The 21,110-nt window shown below is 30.3% G+C and overlaps 1 protein-coding gene across 10 annotated transcripts in view; it reads left to right on the top strand.

The window, feature by feature from the left end:
- Nucleotides 1–6,910: 6,910 nt before the first annotated feature.
- Nucleotides 6,911–21,110, top strand: part of SERCA (ATPase sarcoplasmic/endoplasmic reticulum Ca2+ transporting SERCA) — a 43,422-nt gene continuing 29,222 nt past the window's right edge. For 3 of the 10 annotated variants that reach the window (XM_088262057.1, XM_088262061.1, XM_088262054.1), the window contains exons 1-2: nt 6,911–7,083; nt 18,047–18,190. In XM_088262057.1, the coding sequence (XP_088118183.1) occupies nt 18,073–18,190 (118 nt within the window). In that variant the 5' untranslated portion in view covers nt 6,911–7,083; nt 18,047–18,072. Of the gene's footprint in view, nt 7,084–7,206; nt 7,415–16,792; nt 16,878–17,220; nt 17,640–18,046; nt 18,191–21,110 lie in introns of those variants that run through there. The other 7 variants (XM_088262058.1, XM_088262062.1, XM_088262055.1 and 4 more) reach the window with 3 other exon arrangements.

Raw genomic sequence — 21,110 nt, 5'->3', positions numbered from 1 at the left:
ATTCCCAAATTAATAATTCAATCAGACGTTGTCCGACTGAATTATCAATTTGTCCTTTGGGGCTCCTATTCAGTTGACGGAACATATCCTGTGGCACTGTCCTGTTCTGTCAGATGAGAGGGACTGCATGGTTGCATCTACATCCCTCAAATCCTTGAGGGATGTTATAAGGCCAGTGAGATGCCTCTATCTGGTGGCTAATAATGATAATTTCAGAGCCTTTGGCTGTTTCGGTTATTGCTGTGATGAGAAATGGAAAATGTGGAAGAGAGCATAAGACCATCTTGAGGTCAACTAATAGGCAATTTTTTTTTAATTGAATTGTTGCTTCAGAATTGAACTCACATCTGTCTTATTTTATTTATATTAGATACTGTATATATGTATTATATGTATTATCTTAAAGGCTTCAGCCGTTCAATAAATAAATTACGGTCCTATTTATTTATTTAAAAACATATGACATACATAAATCATATACATGTACATATAATATTCCTGATGAGCAATTTCTATTTCTCATTTTGGGACATGGGATTAAGGTTAACAAGACTGGAACACAAATAATAAAATAGTAAAAAAGATTTTTTTTAAATAACCAAAACTAATACTTTTACAAAATTAATTAAATCATGAAAAAATACTTTTGCTCACAATTTTAAATAGTAATAAATAAATAAATAAAAGAAATAAAAAATACTTTATTATAATAAAATTCAAGGCGATAGAGAGATTTTTTTTACTTAACTCAGACAACCTCATTAAACTTTTTATTTGGTGTCAAAATTTCGTTGCGTTATATAACATATAATACTTGTACGTCCTAAACATTCTCATCCTAATGAGAACGATATTACCACAGAAGTACAAAATAACTGGCATAAAAAAATGCATAATAAATCTCGAATCAATTGACAGAACGGTAGTAGATAGAATTTCTGGTACATAAATTAAATATCATACTATAATTATTCAAAAATAATTGAGATTGCTTATAACTATTTTGCTCTGGGTGCTATTGGGGGCGCCTGATAGGCTGCTGCCAAGTATTTGCGTTTGTCAAGACCCATGTCATTTCATTCTAATGTTATGGGCGATTAAAATCGCAAATACATAACTCATTTTTGGGCGTCTGGTGATTTTAATCAACACCTAAAAACAAGAGCAAAATCCCTTTGTTTTTTTTAATTGATTAACATATATTATGTAATTACGTTTTAGTACCGATTTCCATTAGGTAACAGGACCCAAGAAATAGTGTTAAATTAACGATCATTCCCAAACCCGAGAATCGACATGAATAGTTTTACGACGTTAAATTCTAAAAACGACACTGATTAAGTATGTACAAATCGTCTGGCTTTAGATTAAATAATTCAATTAATTCATAATTGGCAGTAATTTTCCCATTGTTTTTGACAAAAAAACATTTTTAACATTCTAAAATTTTACATATTTTTATTGGAAATTAAATATGACGACCGATGAAAAAATTGTAAATCACTGTTTTTTTTCTTCTTATTTTTGTATTCCTACAAATCCTCAAGTATTTATAAAATTTTTAGCTTAAATAAGATATCATGCATTAATTGTATCAAAATTTCATAAAAATGTACTTAATATGCATATATCTTTTGTGAATGTGTCAATGTTCAAAAAGTACTATTTTATTTTACACCAAAAATATGTAAGAGTAATAAAATAGTATTAAAGAAAGTACGACTAATAAATAATAAATGTCACCATACTGAGTATGTTGTGAAATTAAACACAAGAGTACCTATTGATTTTATTAAGAAGTAATCCAAAAAACATGTATTTTTAGGCCTGTCTGCAGATGGGATGGGGGAGATAGATATGAAAAATAAATCTCTAATGCTCAAACTAAAAAAATCTTGAATCCATTTTACAATTGACGAAAATCGAACCCGCGATGCCAGTTTAGCAGTCAAGTGTCTGCTACGACACGGCGCCGGGCTTAAATTTGGTATATGTGTAATATTAACTTTTAACATATATTTATACGTATGAGCATTTTAACTGTGTTTTAATTGGAACAACTCGTATTTTCTGAGAATCGTGCATCTGTCTTGATTGACATGGTTCACCGGTAATGGAAAATATTTCTATGCCTCATACAGATCCTCAGAATAGATTATCTAGATTACAAGAACTTTGAGTTTTTTCTGACAATTCTCAGTAGAACTGTATTTTATATAATATAATTTGACGAATGACCGGTCACTGGTAAAATAAAATAAAAATGGAAAAAGCTTTATAGTTGCTGTTTTGTAATTATTATATCATGATAGGATTGGTGTTTCTATGGAACATTCGACGCAGAAAATTAGAGTAGATTTTCAGATAGTGGAACAAACCATAGTATAGATTTTTAAAATCATTTATGTACCTTTGTACACAGTTAGTAGATTAGTTGGTGAATCGCGGAAAAAATCTAGTTTTGGGAAGATATTAAATAAACTTTGTTATGATATTACATGGTTTTGCATTATATTTTGATAAAAAATCAATATAAAATAAACTTTGTTTTTTTTTCTTTGGTGTACGTTCTGAAGTTTGGTGAAATTTCTCAATTTGGCAGGTGTACCTTGAACAGAAAAAGTTTTCAGAACACTGCTCTAGCCAGCCAGGATAGATGAAAAACGTACATTTCATCGATGATTTGCGAACTTTAAAATGACCATGTTTTCAGATTTTAGCGATTTCACCACATTGATAGTAGTTTTTAAAAAAATAATATATGGGGATTTACTCAAGTAAACTGCAATTCAACATATTGATTAGTTTGACAATTATTATCAAACCAATATGAAACCGTCAATATGTGAGCATATAAATTGCGTGGTTGATTTTATTACATTATATATTATACGTAGAGCATTTTTTTTTTAAATTTCAATTCACTCCAAAGAAACCCGATCGCTGAACAAATGATTTTTTTAACTTAAGATTTAAAACAGCACTTTATATATTTACTAACTAGTTATGAACTATAAAAATATGCAACTTACTGCAAAAAATGTGCGGTAAATATCCCAAAAATTAATTCAAAATAACGTTTCCGAGAAAAATCACAGCTATTCCTAATTGTGTATTATTGCACTGAACGTTTCCTTATGGCAGTAGAACTGATGTCGTTCGTCTATTAATTGACATAATAGCTAGTAAAACGTGTTACGACGATTTGCTCGATATATTATTGCCTGTGAATCTGTAAAGCATAACACTTTGCAATTTATGAGTTCGTTGCACTAGAAAATATCGATTAAATATGTGTCTTTTATTCGGAAGAAAGCTTTTATTTTATTAGAAGCCTACCAGACTTGTATTGGCTTTCTTATCCTATGTAATGCTATTTTCAAAGGATCAAATATGTGAATACATACATATATGTATATAGGGAGGGTGTACTCACTCCTTTGATCAACTGAAAGTAACGCTTTCAAGGGGGTGAAGATGGAATGTATCTCTGTTTTTTTAAATAAAGACAACGGTGTATTTGAATACACAATTTCCTTGAGGAAAGCAATTAAGCCTGAAACAATTAATTATAGGGGTAGTTTAGTAGTTATATGAAACAAGTTAATTAAATAACAAATAATTATACGCATAAATTGCATATTTGTCTTTTACGAATGTGCGGCAAAACGATGTACATACATATAATAGATATTCGAATGCTTAATATAAAGAAATAATGCAAAGCTGAGATATGCTTTATCGATAAAAATAAGAAAGGTGTGTTGAGATGGTTTGGGCATTTGAATCGAAAGAACATTCAAATAAATTTGTGACTCAAATGTTGGATGATAATACAAGCAGAAGAAGACTGAGGAAAACTTCTCATGATTAAGTATTTAAAATACTTGAAAGTGGTCAGATCAGGACTCGGAATGCACGTATAAGGAGATGCATGAATGTGGAAAGGGCGAAGATTGTTAGCAAAGACAGATGTGGCGTTCTATTCTCTCTGCCTATTATGGTTTATCAATGGTTAGATTAGTTTAATAATTACGGTCTTTACAGAAATACTTTTGCTCTCAAGTTCATATATTCTGAACGTAATTCTCCCGTACCTGTATTGAAATAATACTTATCCTACCTTATATCGGTTCAGTTTCGATGGAAATCAGAGTAAATAGAAGTGTTTTTTCATTTATTTTATGTTACTCTTAACTAATTTCTGATATGCAGGACTGGATCACCTTGCCTTTGTAAGACTAAAATCAATTAAACTCTCAAATAAAATAAAATTTCAATTAATTACCCTATTTATCATAACGTGATATACTTATGTATATATCCCTCACTCCTTTCAACAACGTCATATATCAAAAAACTTGATTTTTCTGGAGATCGTTTTTAATGTTTAAGAATACAATGAAATGCATTAAAAATAAATATCAAGCCACTAATTGAACTTTTTACTGTGCAACAAAACTTTTTAGGTAAAACCTGAAGGTTTTTTCTCCATTTGAAAAATATTTTGTATATTTAAAAAAATAATAATTAAACAATACCTTTTCTTCAAAATGCAAAAACAACACTTTCAGTTCTGTAGCGGGTTAATATTAAGTCAAAAATATGCCGCTTTTACTGGGATATAGTACATTTTCTGGGCATTCCGAAAACTTTCACAAATGAAATTTTTCGATTTTTGAAATATGACGTTGTCGAAAGGAGTGAGCGATATATCATTGGAGTCGGAAGAAGAACATATTTTAAGTCAGATAATAGTATTTTTAGAATTTTCTAATAATGACTTAATAATTGTTTCTAAATATAAAACCAAGTTGATTATCAAACTAGAGGATAAGAATTCCGTGTTTTTTAGTCGATACGGTAAATATTATTGTAGGCATATTTTAAAATAAAATTGATCCAAAAGTATACTACATGAAAATAAACGCGTATATCATGATAAACTGGGTAGGAATTCTTTGTTTTGTTTCTGTTTTTGTTATTGTGCGCAAATTATTCAAGTTTTTTTATAAAATTATGTATTGTTTCTGATTTTCTTTCAATATTGATACGAGTATATGTTTTCTAGGGATGAAAAGATTGATAAAGACATAGAAAGGAGAGTGAATGCTGGGAACAGAGTGAATGGTGCACTAAAATCAGTTTAAGCAAATAAAAATCTATCAGCGGAAGCTAAACTGGCAGTACACAATGGAGTTCTGGTTCCAACCCTTATGTATGGAAGCGAAGCATGGAGTTGGCAAAAGAAGGATGAAAGCAGACTGAATGCAGTCGAAATGCGATCCCTCAGACGAATGTGTGGCAAAACGATGTTTGATAGATGTTCGAATGATGAAATAAGGAAAAAATGTAAGGCTGAGATAAGCATTATCGATAAAATTAAGAAAGGTGTGTTTAGATGGTTTGGACATGTGGAGCGTATGAGTGAAGAAAGAACGGTTAAACAAATTTATGGAGCGAATGTAGTTGGAAAAAGAAGCAGAAGACGACCGAGGAAAACTTGGCACAATCAGGTATGTCAAATACTTGAAAGCGGTCGGGTCAGGAGTCGTAATAATCGTCGGGTATGTATGAGGAGATGCATGAATGTAGAAGAGGCAAAGAATGTTTGCAAAGACAGAGTGGTGTGGCGTTCGATTCTCTCTGCCTACCCCTGCGGGGAAGCGGCGTGATGGTTAGTTAGTTAGTTAGTTAGTATATTATTGACAAATTACTTTAAATCATTCGACATTCATACTATGGAATGCAGTTAATACATGAGTACAGTAAAATGTTTTCGTGCACATGCTGCTTTTCTATAAATATTTACGCAAAATACACTCGATGAGCTTTCAGTTGCCAAAATAACGATTGTATCTACCGAAAAGAACCACAGTAAAAAAAGTTTCAGCCATCATTATAAAATCAAACGTAAATAATATGACTAATTTATTCAGCTTGAAACTATATTTAAAAAAAAACTGAACTTTTCCCCTAAAATGGTTCGTTAATAAAAAAATTCTAACCCTTAGTAATCGTATTAACGCAGCATTATCTTGATCTTTACTTAGATGAAGGGAAGGTGATCACTCTTGCCCTTCAGGGACCAGTCCAGGGTTATATTCAATAAAAAAAATAGAGTGTAAAATCACAAATTTTAACCATGTGTGAACTATTCTATATACATATGTATATTCTTCTAACCCTAATACGCCCCCAATGTTGAATAGAACCCTGCATCATATAGACGCAGTATTATCTTGATCGTTAAGGTTACGTTATCAAGTTAAGGTTAATTGAATATCAAGAATCCCTGCGCTTCAGGTACCAGTCCAGGGTGACATTAAATATGTATAATATATATATATATATATATATATATATATATATATATATATATATATATATATATATATATATATATATATATATATATATATATATATATATATATATATATATATATATATATATATATATATATATATATATATATATATATATATATATATATATATATATATATATATATATATATATATATATATATATATATATATATATATATATATATATATATATATATATATATACTTACCTATACATGTGTTTTTCTATATGATATTCACGTATACACGTGATAAGACAAGCACGTGTCATTGAAGGTTATCGTAAAGCTCCCGAAAGCATGGCGCTCTGATCCCTATGGGGTATAAGCCGCGCAAGTAGTGGCCCCAGCCCCGGACAAAGCTCTCCACCCTTGGAATTGACGGAAGGTGGGAAAGGTAAGTTAGAAGATTAATTATTTTTCCTTTTCCGCAGTCTCCGGGGCCTCGGGGCGGGGGGCGGGGGGCGAGGCGCTGCTGGCAGTCCGCCCTCCCCCTCGGCCCCCTGAGCTTATATAAGTCCGGCAGTCCCAGATAGTGGTGCCCATTTGGTCCCGCAGCGCAGGCGTTGCCTTTATATATTATTTTTATAAGTTCCGTTCCGTCCATGGGGCCCTAGCGACGTTCCTCCGAAAGAGCCCCCTGCGAAAATCTCCCGCTGTGTGTTCGTTCTTTTAAATTCGTTACCGGGACCACAAACCAAAGTGATTAATTGGTAAGTCGCCTTATTGCTGGTGAAGTGTGATTTCCCCTGTACATGTCCATGTGTGCCAGTGATGTGTCGGTACGGACGAGGACTCCTGTGTTCGTTGCCCGAGGAGGGTCCTTCCTCGCTCGCGAGTGCTTCTCTCTCGGCGGTCGCGAGTGGAACTTACTTTACCATTATATAACGCTATTTAAATCCGTCCCCGCCGCTCGGCAACTTTGCCAAATATTTGACGAGAATATAAAATTTGTTTTTACGAATTTTCGTGAAAACGCGACAATACGTAACCGAGACGGAGAATTCCTAACCACCGTGTTTTTCTAACAGAAAATCAAAACTGGTGTTGTGTTCGCAAAATCAGAACAAAGAATTTTCATTGCATAGAACGTGTCTAAAACTTGTCAAAAGTTTGTGATTTTACGCGATACATTTATAAGCTATTATGGTGTTAAAAAATCCTTTTTTTTAAGTTTTGTAATATTTTGAGACACCTTTAAAATCTTATAATATAAGAATATTTCTATGTGATTGATGAATGTTCGTATCATCATCTAATAATTTCCTTCAGGAATCTAAAATTCACAACACTTTTGACTTCTTTCCGCCAATATCATACTTTTAAAATAATATTTTGTCTTTGCGTAGCTCATTAATTTTGTATCTATTTTTGTGCAACGATCTGTAACAATCCCGCGACGTGAAATATTTATCTTCGCGATACCTTCGGTCGAAATTAGAGAAAATTTTCGAGCGCTTTGTTCTCTCTAGAAATTTTCCCGCGTATATTTAGCTTAGATGTCTCATTATATTTTTCACCCGAACAGCTGCCAACAGAAATAGATTATCCAGATTTACATAATATTTGCACACAAATTGAAAAAAACTAAGTCTCTTACCGTTTGGCACCGTTTCTTTACTTCAACGAGAGTCAAGCGGTCAGGTTAGTGAGCTTGAGAACACGCTTAAATATTATTTATCATTTTTTTCTTACCATTTTTTTAACTTGACGAGCTGCCTTTGTTCATTATTTTCGAAATTCGCTGTTAAAATTCCACTAGATTTTTTTTGAACATTGACCTTGAGAGTTTGCCAAATTCCTGGGTAAAAATGCACTTTAAATATATATTTTTTAGACGTTTTAAAATCGTTCAATCTCACATCGGGAGTTCATCATTTCGCGTGTACTACGGTTGCGTAATTTTGTTCCCAATAAATTATACTTACTCAGAGATCAAATGAAGTTTTGATTTAAATTTTCTAGTATACGGTTGGCTATATTTATCTAAACCCATTTTCATATCACGAATTGGACTGACGTACTTTCGCGTCGTTAAAACGGATGGAATTCATAACTACTCTATCATCTATTTTAAAAATACACGCTGCACGTTCTTAGCGAGGCTCGGGTTTTTAATGTATTCCTACTTTCCAAACACCGTAATTGTAATGGAAATTAAACAGTTAATAATTATGTTAACGATAACTTTATGCTCTTGGTATATATCTCAATTAATCCAGTTAATAAACGGTATATAGGAAATGGGTAAAGTTGGCATCTTGCCACGGAGGTGTCAGTCATTTGACATTTGTAGTAGTTAGCATATGTAAGATATTTTGGCCATCTGGAAATTATTTATAAATTCAATTTATTACACTAATAATATTTAATAATAGGCCTTTGTCAGCACTTAATCAAGGAAACAAAAGAGAGTTTATACATCCATTATTACCCCTTATAAATTATTTAACGTATTATCATCTTAAATTTCATTAACATTTTTAATTTACTTATATTCTTTGGAATATAAGGAAATTAAATATAATTTACCTATATTTACCCGAAACCCGAAAATATATACATCTTTTGGCTAAGATGCATTTTGTTTTAAAATCACACCAAATAAATTAGGTTTTGGAGCCAAAAAAATTTATAAAAAATTGTTTCTTGAAAAAAATTATAATTTCACAATCGCGCCAGGAATTAAAATCAGATCTTAATACAATTTTGTAAATATACAATTATTCTAGATACATATTAATGTTCTCCAATTCTTCTTCTATATATTATTGTTCAAATTTGTATAATAAAATCATTTTTAATAAAATTTATTGAATTTGTGTGATAATGTACTTAAGTGGATATTTTATCAATAAAAAAACTGGTTTATAAGAACTAAGTTTATCATTGTAAATGGTTATATAGAATTGTGTTATTTGATGTTTTCAAACCCATATAATTGAAAAAAAAGATACGCGAACGAATACCCAAATTTTAAAAAATCTGGAAATACGGCCGATTAAATTTAAAAAACAATCATCAATGATTGTCATTGTCGTACATAATAAATGTCTCCAACTATTTATCTGATCATAATAATAATTAAATAACAAATGGAGTCGCTAATAACATTTTTATTTGCTTGATTGAAAGTCCCTTTATTATTACATTCAACTCGTACCAATGTAAATTTAATATGACACCATCTAACACGTTGATCTCCGAATCTACTACAAACTTATTTTGTACGGATTTGTTTTAAAATTACAGCCAACTCGGAAATTGTAACAAATGCCAACAGCTGCATTTAATCGTAAATATCGTTAGTGTGGCGATTTTACATTCTGTGTCATAAAATATTACTTTACAATTTCGGTTGCGTTTTAAATACTTATTTTGACGAAATACTAAACCACATTCAATATATTTGGTTATTATATTAACAAAATAAATTATATAAAACATTTTCACTATTGATCTACAAATAACTTTTTTCTTATTTGTCTCAGCAGTATTTTGAATAAAACTAAAATACTTGAAATTATAAATTGCTTCAATTAAAATATATATATAATTATTTAATATACAATACTAATCATCATTCTTTATGCAACTCTATTTATATTAAAAGTTTGTTAACTTAGGACGAAACATCTATTGTTTTTATGCGAAAGAAGATGGAAGTCTGAGCATTCCAGGGCTAACGACCTGGCATTTGGGTGGCTTAAGTTATCACTTCATAGATGTTTTGTCTAAAGTTGAGATACCTATAGTATTTATATTGACATATCATCCACAGTGTAAATAATCCAGTATCCGATAAATAATTTGTTTTTTTATAACTCTGTATGTTTGATGTCAATGTAATTATTTGCACATCAGGCGATTCAGTTAGTTAGATTCGTCAAAATATTAAGGTATACTTAGTCATTTTAGCATTATAACAATTAATTTATTTTATGCTATCAAATTCATATTTTCAAATCAATTTTTGTTACTTGAATTATTTAATAGGTAAATGTGATTTTAATGTATTCTAATATTTCAATTGTTAATAATATTGTTGTTTTATTTTTTTTTTTAAATAATATTAATAATAATAGTAATAATAACGAGAAATATGCAGATAATTTATACATATAGTACGTGATTTAAATAAAAATTAACTGAATGTTTTTTTTTTTAATATTATAATAGAATCTTAATTCGAAGATAAAGGAAAAAAGCCTTTATCATATGTATGAAATAATACGTCATATGTCGCTCTTTTGACATAACTGTCATTTTTACGGAATTTCAGTGAGGTATACTTTACGTTTTCTAAACGTCCATGGACTCACAAAGTCTCATACCTGTATATTTCCCAAGTTTTTTTAATAATAAGATTTTTCAGTGTAAACTGATAAATTCAAAACCGTTATATCGTCTTCGCGGTCATAAAACATTCTTACGTGATTAAGAAGGAAAAACAATTTTTCTTTTCAAATGAATATTACTTAGTAGATTCAGAAATTTACATCCAAACTTTGAAATGAATAAATATTGTCGTGTGTAATATGACAGTAAGAACAAGCTAGACATGTTGCGCTATCACAGGCGCAAAACGTGGTTAGCTTCATTACCTTATTTTACGTACCTACATACTCGTATGGTAAAATTATAACTTATTGCATTAACATTTTAAAAGCTTTCATTCATCTTTCATAATAAAGACTGACATTTTTTAATAATAATGCTATTGTTTAAATGTTAACTAATTGATTATTCTTTCAATCGTATAATCGAAACGATATAATAATTTAATAACATTATTATAATTTAAATTTTACTTACGAAATACCACTATTTCTAGTGGAAAAGTAGTTTTTAGAAGAAGTGGTATTTGCTTTTAAAATTCAGAGACTGTTAATTTCTAAATTCGATTCCACTCTGCTACAACTTGGCCTTATCTTTTCGAACATACGATGCTTGGTATCACATGAGAACAATATTATTTTGATATTTATATGTATCATGAGTACTAAAATATTAATGTTTTATTTAAGATATTATTATGCATAAATTTAAATGAAAATTTAACATAAGTATGTTAATGTATACAATTATAATAGCAGGTGTCATAAATATATTGCTTAATCATGGTCGTAGAATATCATTAGCTTATAATTTTTATATAATAATTATATCCATACTAAATTATTTACGAGTCTGGAACCAATATATACATATATTCATCTTTTGTCGTAAATTATCACGTTTATATCAAAAATTATAATGTGTCAAGTTTAATAATTTCTCCAGTGAAATCGTAAACTTCAACGCAGAGCGCAATAAATATTTAACGATTGCCATCCATTTAACTGCGTAAACATGGAAATGTTTTTGCAGTACTTACGCAATACGTTAAATGGTTTTCACACCTAGAAAACGTAAAACGATGTTACAGGGGTGGTTTTATCGCTAACGCCTTTACTTCACGTCCAATTAATTTTAGTTAAAATTCAATTTGTGAGTGCGCAGACAATATGATAAAAGTTACAAGTTTCTGTCGAATTACTGTAGGGTTGCCATATTTCTTCCGAAAACGCCATGACACTTCCATTAGTTAAGCTTTTATTTTTAATTATTCAAAAGTATGTGTGCTCATTCGGTGCAACGAATATTTATAAAAATGCTATATCATTTTTGAAAGCATTTTTAGTATTTAAAATTTACACACATGCCTTAAAACATTTCAAATGCTTCAAAATAGTGAACTGTTGTTTATTTTTCTATCATAAAAAGGATCTTTATGTTCGTATTCAGTCATAAGAAAATAACTAAAACCTTGATTTTAAGATGACACAGTAATTTTGAATTTCCTGTTACGAATTTATGTAGAATCGTTAAAAAACCGATGCTAAAATTGTGATTTATACACAGTAGAAAATAATAGTGTAAAAATTGTGACATTTTCTATGTCGACGGGACTTCCCACATCCGCGTAGGGACTATCAATAATGATGAAATGTCCCGACAAATTTTAACTCTTAATTTGTATCTGTTTAAATGCAAATTTTCTAATGCATGAAATGTTTTATTAATACGTGATTATTTTCGTTTTCTTTTGTATTTCATGTCACTGATATATTCAATTTATTTTCATTTGTTGTTGTTTATTATCTACCTTTTTTAGCATCATAATTTTAATGTTTTTTTCATTACTATATATATAAAACCCTTATCCGCACCCCAATGGTGCATAGGGCACTGCTTTATATAAACGCAGTGTTATCTTGATCGTTTACACATGAAGGAAAGGTGATCACCCCCCCGCTTCAGGACCAGTCCAGGGTAATATTGAATAAATATTACAGTGAAAAAAATCACTTATATTTATTTGACCCCCCTGGGAATCGAACCCGGGACCTCTAGAACGGTAGCCGAGCGTGCTGACCATTACACTACGGAGGCGAACAAACTAGGATTGAAATTACAAACATTACTAGGATTGAAAAAAAAACAAATAACTCAATAAAAATAAAAGTACCGCTTTTCATCCATATCAGTCGCTTATTTATATACAAAACTGAATTATATGAAATAAATATTCCAATGTTCCTAAACTTCACAAAAAAGTAAACATTTATGAATAATATGCCAGTGCTGATCGTTTTTTTATCTAAAGAAAAAGTTGGTGGATTACAATTTAAAAATTCATATTTATTGTTTATTGTAATAATAAACGTAATATTAAAACACATTTTACTACCTACTAAACAACTAAGCTAAACAATTATTTTATGATTGATTTTATTACACTTTTCATGTTTTATTTATTTTAAACGCGTGTTTTTATTTCTTTGTGAAAAATTTTAAAAGTTTTTTTACACGCAAGTACATTTTATGTTTAATTTATTAAGCAACATGTCAGCATGTGTGCTTTTACACAGTAATTAACACGAACCTACCTAAAAATTAGATTTATTGGATTTATGTGTATATACATTGAGTAAAAACCATTAATTTTATGGTAGATCGAATTAAAAAATCTCTAAATATTCAAGTATTTGTGAAATATGGTAAAACTTCATTTAAAAAAATTGAGATATCAACATAGATGAAGAATAATATGGAAGTCCAGATATTTACAGGGCTTATGACCTGGAATAGGCTTGTTAAGCGATCACTTTACACATTTATTATGACACTATACTCACGTAATATAGTATGTGAACACACTCAAAATGTTGTTTATAAAAATAATTTATGAATCAAACCCTGTAGCTATATGTATCTATCAATTCTTCTTCTTCAACCCTTTATCCGCATCTTATGGTGCAAAGGGCATGTTTTTTTACTGCATCATATAACCGCAGTGTTATCTTGATCGTTGTTAACACATGAAGGAAAGGTGATCAACCCTCCGCTTCAGGTCCAGGGTGATAGTAAATAAATATTATAGTGAAAAATCACTTACATTTATTTGACCCGCCCTAGGAATCGAACCCGGGACCTCTTCTGACCATTACAATCATCAATCAAGTGTTGTCAATTTCTAAATATAAGATACAAAACCAAAAAAGGCGTATTTTTTTCAAATACATAAATAATTGCATAGTTTGCAATCGCAATAAAGTATCTGAATAAACAAATAAAAAAATCTTTGAAAAAAACTTTTATCACATGACGGGATAGTTAAGACTTTCACGATTTGTTTGTGTCTAATAAAACAGAACACATATTTTTTACATCAGCAATGTTAACCGCGTGTTTTTCTAGAAAAACAAATTCATAAATTGGTGACCACAATAACCAAAAAGTAAAACAGATGCACCCGGCATACCAGCCCAATGCTATATCAACAAGCTTTACGAGTAATACAAGGCACGCGGCAAGAAGCCTCAAATCTTAAAACATCGGAGAAAATGTCTCCTTTATTTACAAATATGTACCTACTCGTATATATATTACATGTGTGGAAATGGTAAAATGATATTTAGTAATTTTTTACGTGACACGGACATTTTGACGAGTTGCCGCGTTATTTTTCACGGATGCTTTAAAAAAATAAATAGAAACAAAAATAGGCAGTATCTCATCAATTTATTAGCAATTAATTAAGTAACTTCTTTTATTTTTTTAGATTATTAACAATAAAAACAGCGAAATGAATAGGAAATTATTATTTAATAAATTAATTCCTCTGAAATGTACATACATTATATATACTACATTTTGAGTGCGTCCAAATACTTGTTCACAAATCTGGATTGTCTCCAATTATAGGAGTTATTTTTCATATTATTTTTTGACAACTAATCAAAGATGAAGAAGAAAATGGAAGTCTGAAATATATTACATATATTTTGGTACATTTTATGACCATTAAAGAAAGAATGCAAGGCTGAGATAAGCATTAGCGATAAAAATTGAGAAATGGGTGTTGAGATGGTTTGGGCATGTGAATCGAGTGAGCGAAGAAAGAATAGATAAACAAATTTATGAGGCGAATGTGGTTAGTAATAGAAGCGGAGGAAGACCATGGAATACTCGGCATGTTCAAGTATTTCAAACACTTGAAAGCGGTCAGGAGTCGGAATAATCAGCGGGCATGTGGTGATGCGTGAATGTGGAAGAGGCAAAGTTGTTTGCAAAGATCATTGGTGTGGCATACTTTTCTCTCTGCCTGCCCCTGCGTAATGGTTAGATATTCTGAGTTTAGTCATTTTGAGTTTAACTCATCACACTAATATAATTTCTGAATGCTTATAAATCATTGTGTGAAAGTATTGAAAACACGTGGTTAAATAAATTATAAGTGTTTTTTTACGTTTTACTATTATTAACCTTACTACATATTTACGCAATTAACCACCTGTTTAAAAATTAACATACAGTCTGGATAGATTTTCCTCATGGTGGAGTTCATGTTTAATTTATATCTACCTTAACAACCGTCAAAAGACGCCATAATGATTTTATATACATATCTATTAGCAAAATACTTTTCGACTGAAGGCAGTGGCGAATTACCAAACAGGCGCCAAAGGTACCTAAGGGTCTCAAATCAAGAAAGTCATAATATTCGTCACAATCTTTTATTTATTTTTGAAATATGTAAAATCGATTTCCTTTTTTTACTGAGCCTCCACTCGTTTACTTGTAATTTTATTTACCTAATTATAAAATAAAGAATGTTAAAATATATGTAGGCAGTACAAACATGAAACTGCATATTTCATTTTTGAAATGTTTCTTGTATTACTTTGATTATAATATTTCCATAGAAAACATACGTTCATATAACTATTTGAGTAATAATTATGTGCTCTTACCATATTTGTTTTATAATAATCTGGGCACAATTTAGCTAAATACCGCTGCATTTATATACGAGTATTAAAAAAACATTATAGGAACATTTTAAAGTGAAATCCTCTGTAATATAGGGCTAATAGATTTAAAGATAAATATTCTTGAAAAATTGTGAGAATCCTTATTCTAATTGTTTAATTGTTTATCCAGTTATTTTTTTATATTTAAGAGCCTAAAAAATGACTGGTTTCTGGGACCTTTCAAGTGCTAATCCGACACTGGGTAAACGTAAAAACAGTAATGAAAATAAATGTTTCAGCACGTAATAACTCATGTTCTTAAGTACATATAGGATTTTTTTTAATCTACACTTATTCGTAAAAAGCAATTTCACAGATGATTTTGCAAAAATATACTTTAAATTTAAAGTAATTCCCGAAAATGGTATTAAGTGAATAGAAAGTGTATTAAAAACGAAAATCCAATAAATACATCATCTTCCATTCTATATTTTTTATGGTAATATTTTTCTTCTTCAAATCAATCATTTTTGTTGGTCTAAGTAAAATAAGGCCAAAATATTATTATTAAAAAAAAAAATTAATATATATATATATATATATATATATATATATATATATATATATATATATATATATATATATATATATATATATATATATATATATATATATATATATATATATATGTATATATACATATATAAGAGGCATTTTATTTCATTGTAATAGGCGAATAATATTATTTAAGGTAATTATTATTGATGCCTGCTTTGAAGAACGATTTAAGCTCTGTCCAAATCGATTGAGCGATATTTGGCAATCGGCTCATGAGAATGTGTCAAGGTGCGCGAATTGGCACCGTATTTGGGATGAATGAGCTGGCAAGGGCGGCGAGGGCTGACCCGGGGGCGCGCTGAGGCCGGGATTCGGCTAAAAAAAGCCAATAAAAAGACATTCGACGCGACCGTAATAATCGAATTGAATCCTTTCGTCATACAACCCTGGAGATTTAGTTGTGCCATCGGTGGTCTTTGCCAAAATAATTAAGAAAGTCGCTCGCTTGTCCCGATGTGCTAAAAGTATCCGCCGGGTACCTCCGGCCGCCCGGGCTGTGCGGCTTGTGGCAGCTCTGCCGTCGAGCGCTCCGCACCGCACAGACTAGTTCTTTCCTTCCTCCCCGACACTGCCACCCATACTTGCCTAGAGTAAGTTCTTTCGGACTAGCTTGGATAACTACCCCGTGCTACCTTTCTACCCTCCCAAAGTGTTCTCCAATATTCGTCGTTTGTGTTCGTCAATATTCTAATTGTGATTTTTTTTAAATTTAACCGAAAACTTATAGTGACAGTGCGACCTTTAGTGATCGATAACTAATCGAATAAACTTTTTTTAATGTTACATAATCCGAATATTATTCGGTATTGAAAAATTTTGCGGCTGCTAGAACGTCGAATTATTTTAAAAATACCGCAATTTGTGGGTGTAAAGAAAAAGACCAAAATAACCCCACGAAAATCACATGGTATGAACTGACCAATCAGGTTCATCCACATTACGTCTAAAATTTGATTCGTTTTGTCGCGCTTTTGCGGAAGCTTTAATATATCGCGTATATTTTTATATTCCCCGTATTTTTTATCACGTGTGAGCCTATTAATTTTAACGATATACATTCGATGTAAATATTTTACTCGATATTAAGTACGACACTTGACTAGAAATAATTCGTGCGCGCACTCAAAGAGAGCGCTACATAACCTAGAATCTCTCCGGTGTCGGCAGTCTAGTCAAGTTTAGTTGAAAATGACGGCTGGTTTGGTTACGTGTGCGCGTGGTTTATGATATTTACATCGCATGTTGAGTTTTTATACGATAAAATAAGTGTTAATTTATTTAGTGTAAGGTGTCGAATTTGCAGTGTATCTTAAAGTTTTGAAGTACATTTCACATGCAAAAATAAAACCTAGGTGAGTTTCGTCTGTGCCGCTAAGAACGCGATACAAAGGGAACGTTGCTGATTTTCAATTATTAGATCGAGCATTTGAAAATTTCTTAACCTCGACCATATCTGAAATAAATTTCACCGTATATTTTATTCAGATTTAATTCTTTTGGACATCTTTTCGTATATTGTCAGAGCTCTCGGTACTCGCGCCCCAGTTGTCATAATTGTCAGTGCTTCGTAGCACCGCATACTATACTACTATTCCATTGTCCTATTTCTTTCTAGAACGTCGACTCATTTCAATATTTTTACATATAAAACTGTAAGAAACTAAACTAAAGTGCATCTCGTATCTAAATGTGACGTACGTTATGACTTGTTATATGTATTTGGCTTTGCTTAATTTCTAACCTTATTGTTTTGTTACAGAACTGACTACAACTAAGTAATCCACCATGGAGGATGCTCACGCTAAATCCGTGGACGAAGTATTAAATTATTTCGGCACAAATGAAGACAAAGGTCTAACACCAGATCAAATCAAACGTAATCAAGAAAAATATGGCCCCAACGGTGAGTTATACTTCTTAAACTTATTTTTTCTCTCATTACTTTCATTTCTTGTTATATTATTTCGAAATTTGGACCGAACTTTAAGATAATAGTTTATCATTTGCTCCAAATAAATGCATATTACTTTTTTTTTAAATAAGTTTTTATTGTGAATAGCAAGTTCAGAAAAATACATACAATTAAATGTTCATTTTCTCTTGTTACTGACCTTTAGAAGATGTTAAACGTTTATTGATATGATTATAAATAATTTGTTTAACTTGTCAAGATTTCAAATGAGACTGAACTGACCTTGTATTGAAATATGTTTGTTGAGTTAATCGAAAGATACCTTTATTTTAACCGGGGCACATCTATTAAATAACTTATTTAACAGTCATTTATTTTTTGTAATACAGCGGAATCAGTGAAGTTTTACAATTGACTCTTTTGATGCAAAAGTACATACTTGTTGTGAAATATACAGTTTCTATTCTATGTTTAGTTTGAACATTTTAGAAACTTTTTTCAATAGACAAAGTCACTACCTGGCCTTCATAGTTTTTTCACAAAACTGTCTTGAAAACAGCATTAAATTTTAAGTAATTTAGGTTATATTTTAAAACTCAACTATAAACAATTTCAATTGACTTCTCACCTATTCCCAAATCGATTACTTGTATCTTGATATACTTTTGGGATGATTTATTTTCTTATATCGACCAGACAATTTCCTTTGTAAGATTATCTACAAAATTCAAATTTGATTCATTTTTATTTAAACATATCTAAACAGGATACGTTTTAAATGATTTATTTTCTTGTTTCAATTTTCTTGTATCAGCCAGGCAATTTCAAATGTAAAATTCATGTACAAAATTAAAATTTGATTAATTTTTGTTTATAAACATATCTAAACAGTATTCGGACACATCTTATATATTGTAAAAAGGCAAATGAAACCTTTTAAATATCCTATCTCATCCAGATACGTTAGTTACGATTATCTACACAATTAAAATTTGATTAATTTTTATTTAAACATATCTAAACGGGATACTTTTTAAATGATTTATTTTCTTGTTTCAATTTTCTTGTATCAGCCAGGCAATTTCAAATGTAAAATTCATATACAAAATTAAAATTTGATTAATTTTTGTTTATAAACATATCTAAACAGTATTCGGACACATCTTATATATATTGTAAAAAGGCAAATGAAACCTTTTAAATGTCCAATCTCATCCGGATACTTGAGTTACACCTTCGATCTGTGTAGGATTGTATAACTTTTAATCCTCTTATCCACCTTATGTTCCCTTTATCTATGAAAGCAGTAGGAACGTTGAACACCTAGTTCGCCTTTTATCTATGACTTCTCAAACATACTGTAATATTTTTTTGCTATTATCAGAAATGGTCATTTATACTTTGTTAACGTTCTACTTGACAAACTTACAAAACAATATTCAATTCCAGTTTCAACCTCATCGCTCATTTCTTCCATACTCTAATGTAACCTAAAAAAAGAAACCTCAATTTTTTAATTGAAATTTCAGCTTCTTATTGTATAAATATTAAATAAAATCTTTTCAATTATGTAGTAAATACATTTCTAATTATTTTAATGAAAATTCTTTAAATATCAAAATCCTTTTAATCCATCGTGGAATATGGTAAATACTTTTACTTCCCTTAGACTTTTTATAATATAATACTTAAATTTAATTTCTTGTGAGGTTAGATATTATGATATATTGATCTTCTTTGTTGCATATATATTTTAATTTATTCTGAATCAACTTACTTTATTTTATAAGTGTTAATTAAAATAAAAACACGATTTATTATTCTACTAAATTTATTTATATTATACCATACATTTACGTTATAATAGTTGGATTCTGATATTAACAAGCTCAAATGGTACTTTTAGTATTCATAAACGACATTGAGGGGAAAAAATATGATTAGTACTGACAAAGCCCCATACACCAGGGATTATATGCAATAAACCTCTTTACTCCGTAGCATACAAAGTAACGATATTTGTACATACTCGTACATTCTGAAAGCGAGTCTTGGAAAAATAGACTTACACAACTTTAAACAAATGTTGTGCATCAGTTTGTCACGTTTTTGTAAACCCCCGCGCAAGACAAAACGATACTATCAAAAACTTTTTTTTTTTTTAAATATTTCGTCTTATATATTTTGCAAACCTTCAAAGTAAATGTCAAATCAAAAAAACAAAAATTACACAATTTTGCAAATTATTTAATTTATTTAAAAAATATATTGAGTCACCCAATTATGCATGTTTAAATTCGGGTCATTGAAACAGCGATTGGCGTTTTCTATAGATGTGAAATATTATTTGTTTACGTTGTTTTGCGAAATATCGCTATTTAAAGCGATTCATTCACATTCATTGAATGACAATTTCGTGTTCTCAGGCATAAAATACATTTAGGGCGCCTAGTGTCGTGTTTTTCCAGATTTCAGACCAAAACACGCAAATTCTAGACCTACCTCAATAAAGAACGTAGTATTTGTATCATAGTTAATTAAGTATCCACCAGTTGAATACTACTATATTCGAGTTCGGTAGTATGTGAATAAATAAACCCTCGGTCTACCGCAGACAAAACCTTGAGAACTACCGTTCTGGGTCCAATGGACCCTTACGTAAAGTATGGTACTTTTTTGTTACTTGTTACCCTTTTATACGTTATAATGTTGGTATTCTGGCTAAAAACGTCAACTCAAAAATATGCAATTATGATAATGACTTAATGATCCAGTATTATAAAATTTTCAATGTTCTATAAACTGGCGAATACACTAACTAGTTTGAAATGTCATATTTATGTGGTTTTAAAAGTAAATTCAACTTTGTGTTTAATATCGGGTATTTTATTCAAGCTTTAAAAGCTTTAAA

Source organism: Brachycentrus maculatus, unplaced genomic scaffold (genome assembly GCF_059751285.1).
Source record: "Brachycentrus maculatus isolate JH-2025_06_01 unplaced genomic scaffold, ASM5975128v1 h1tg000172l, whole genome shotgun sequence".
Lineage (NCBI taxonomy): Eukaryota > Metazoa > Arthropoda > Insecta > Trichoptera > Brachycentridae > Brachycentrus > Brachycentrus maculatus.
The sequence above is the reverse complement of the archived record's forward strand: the minus strand, read 5'-3'. Positions and strand labels throughout refer to the sequence as shown.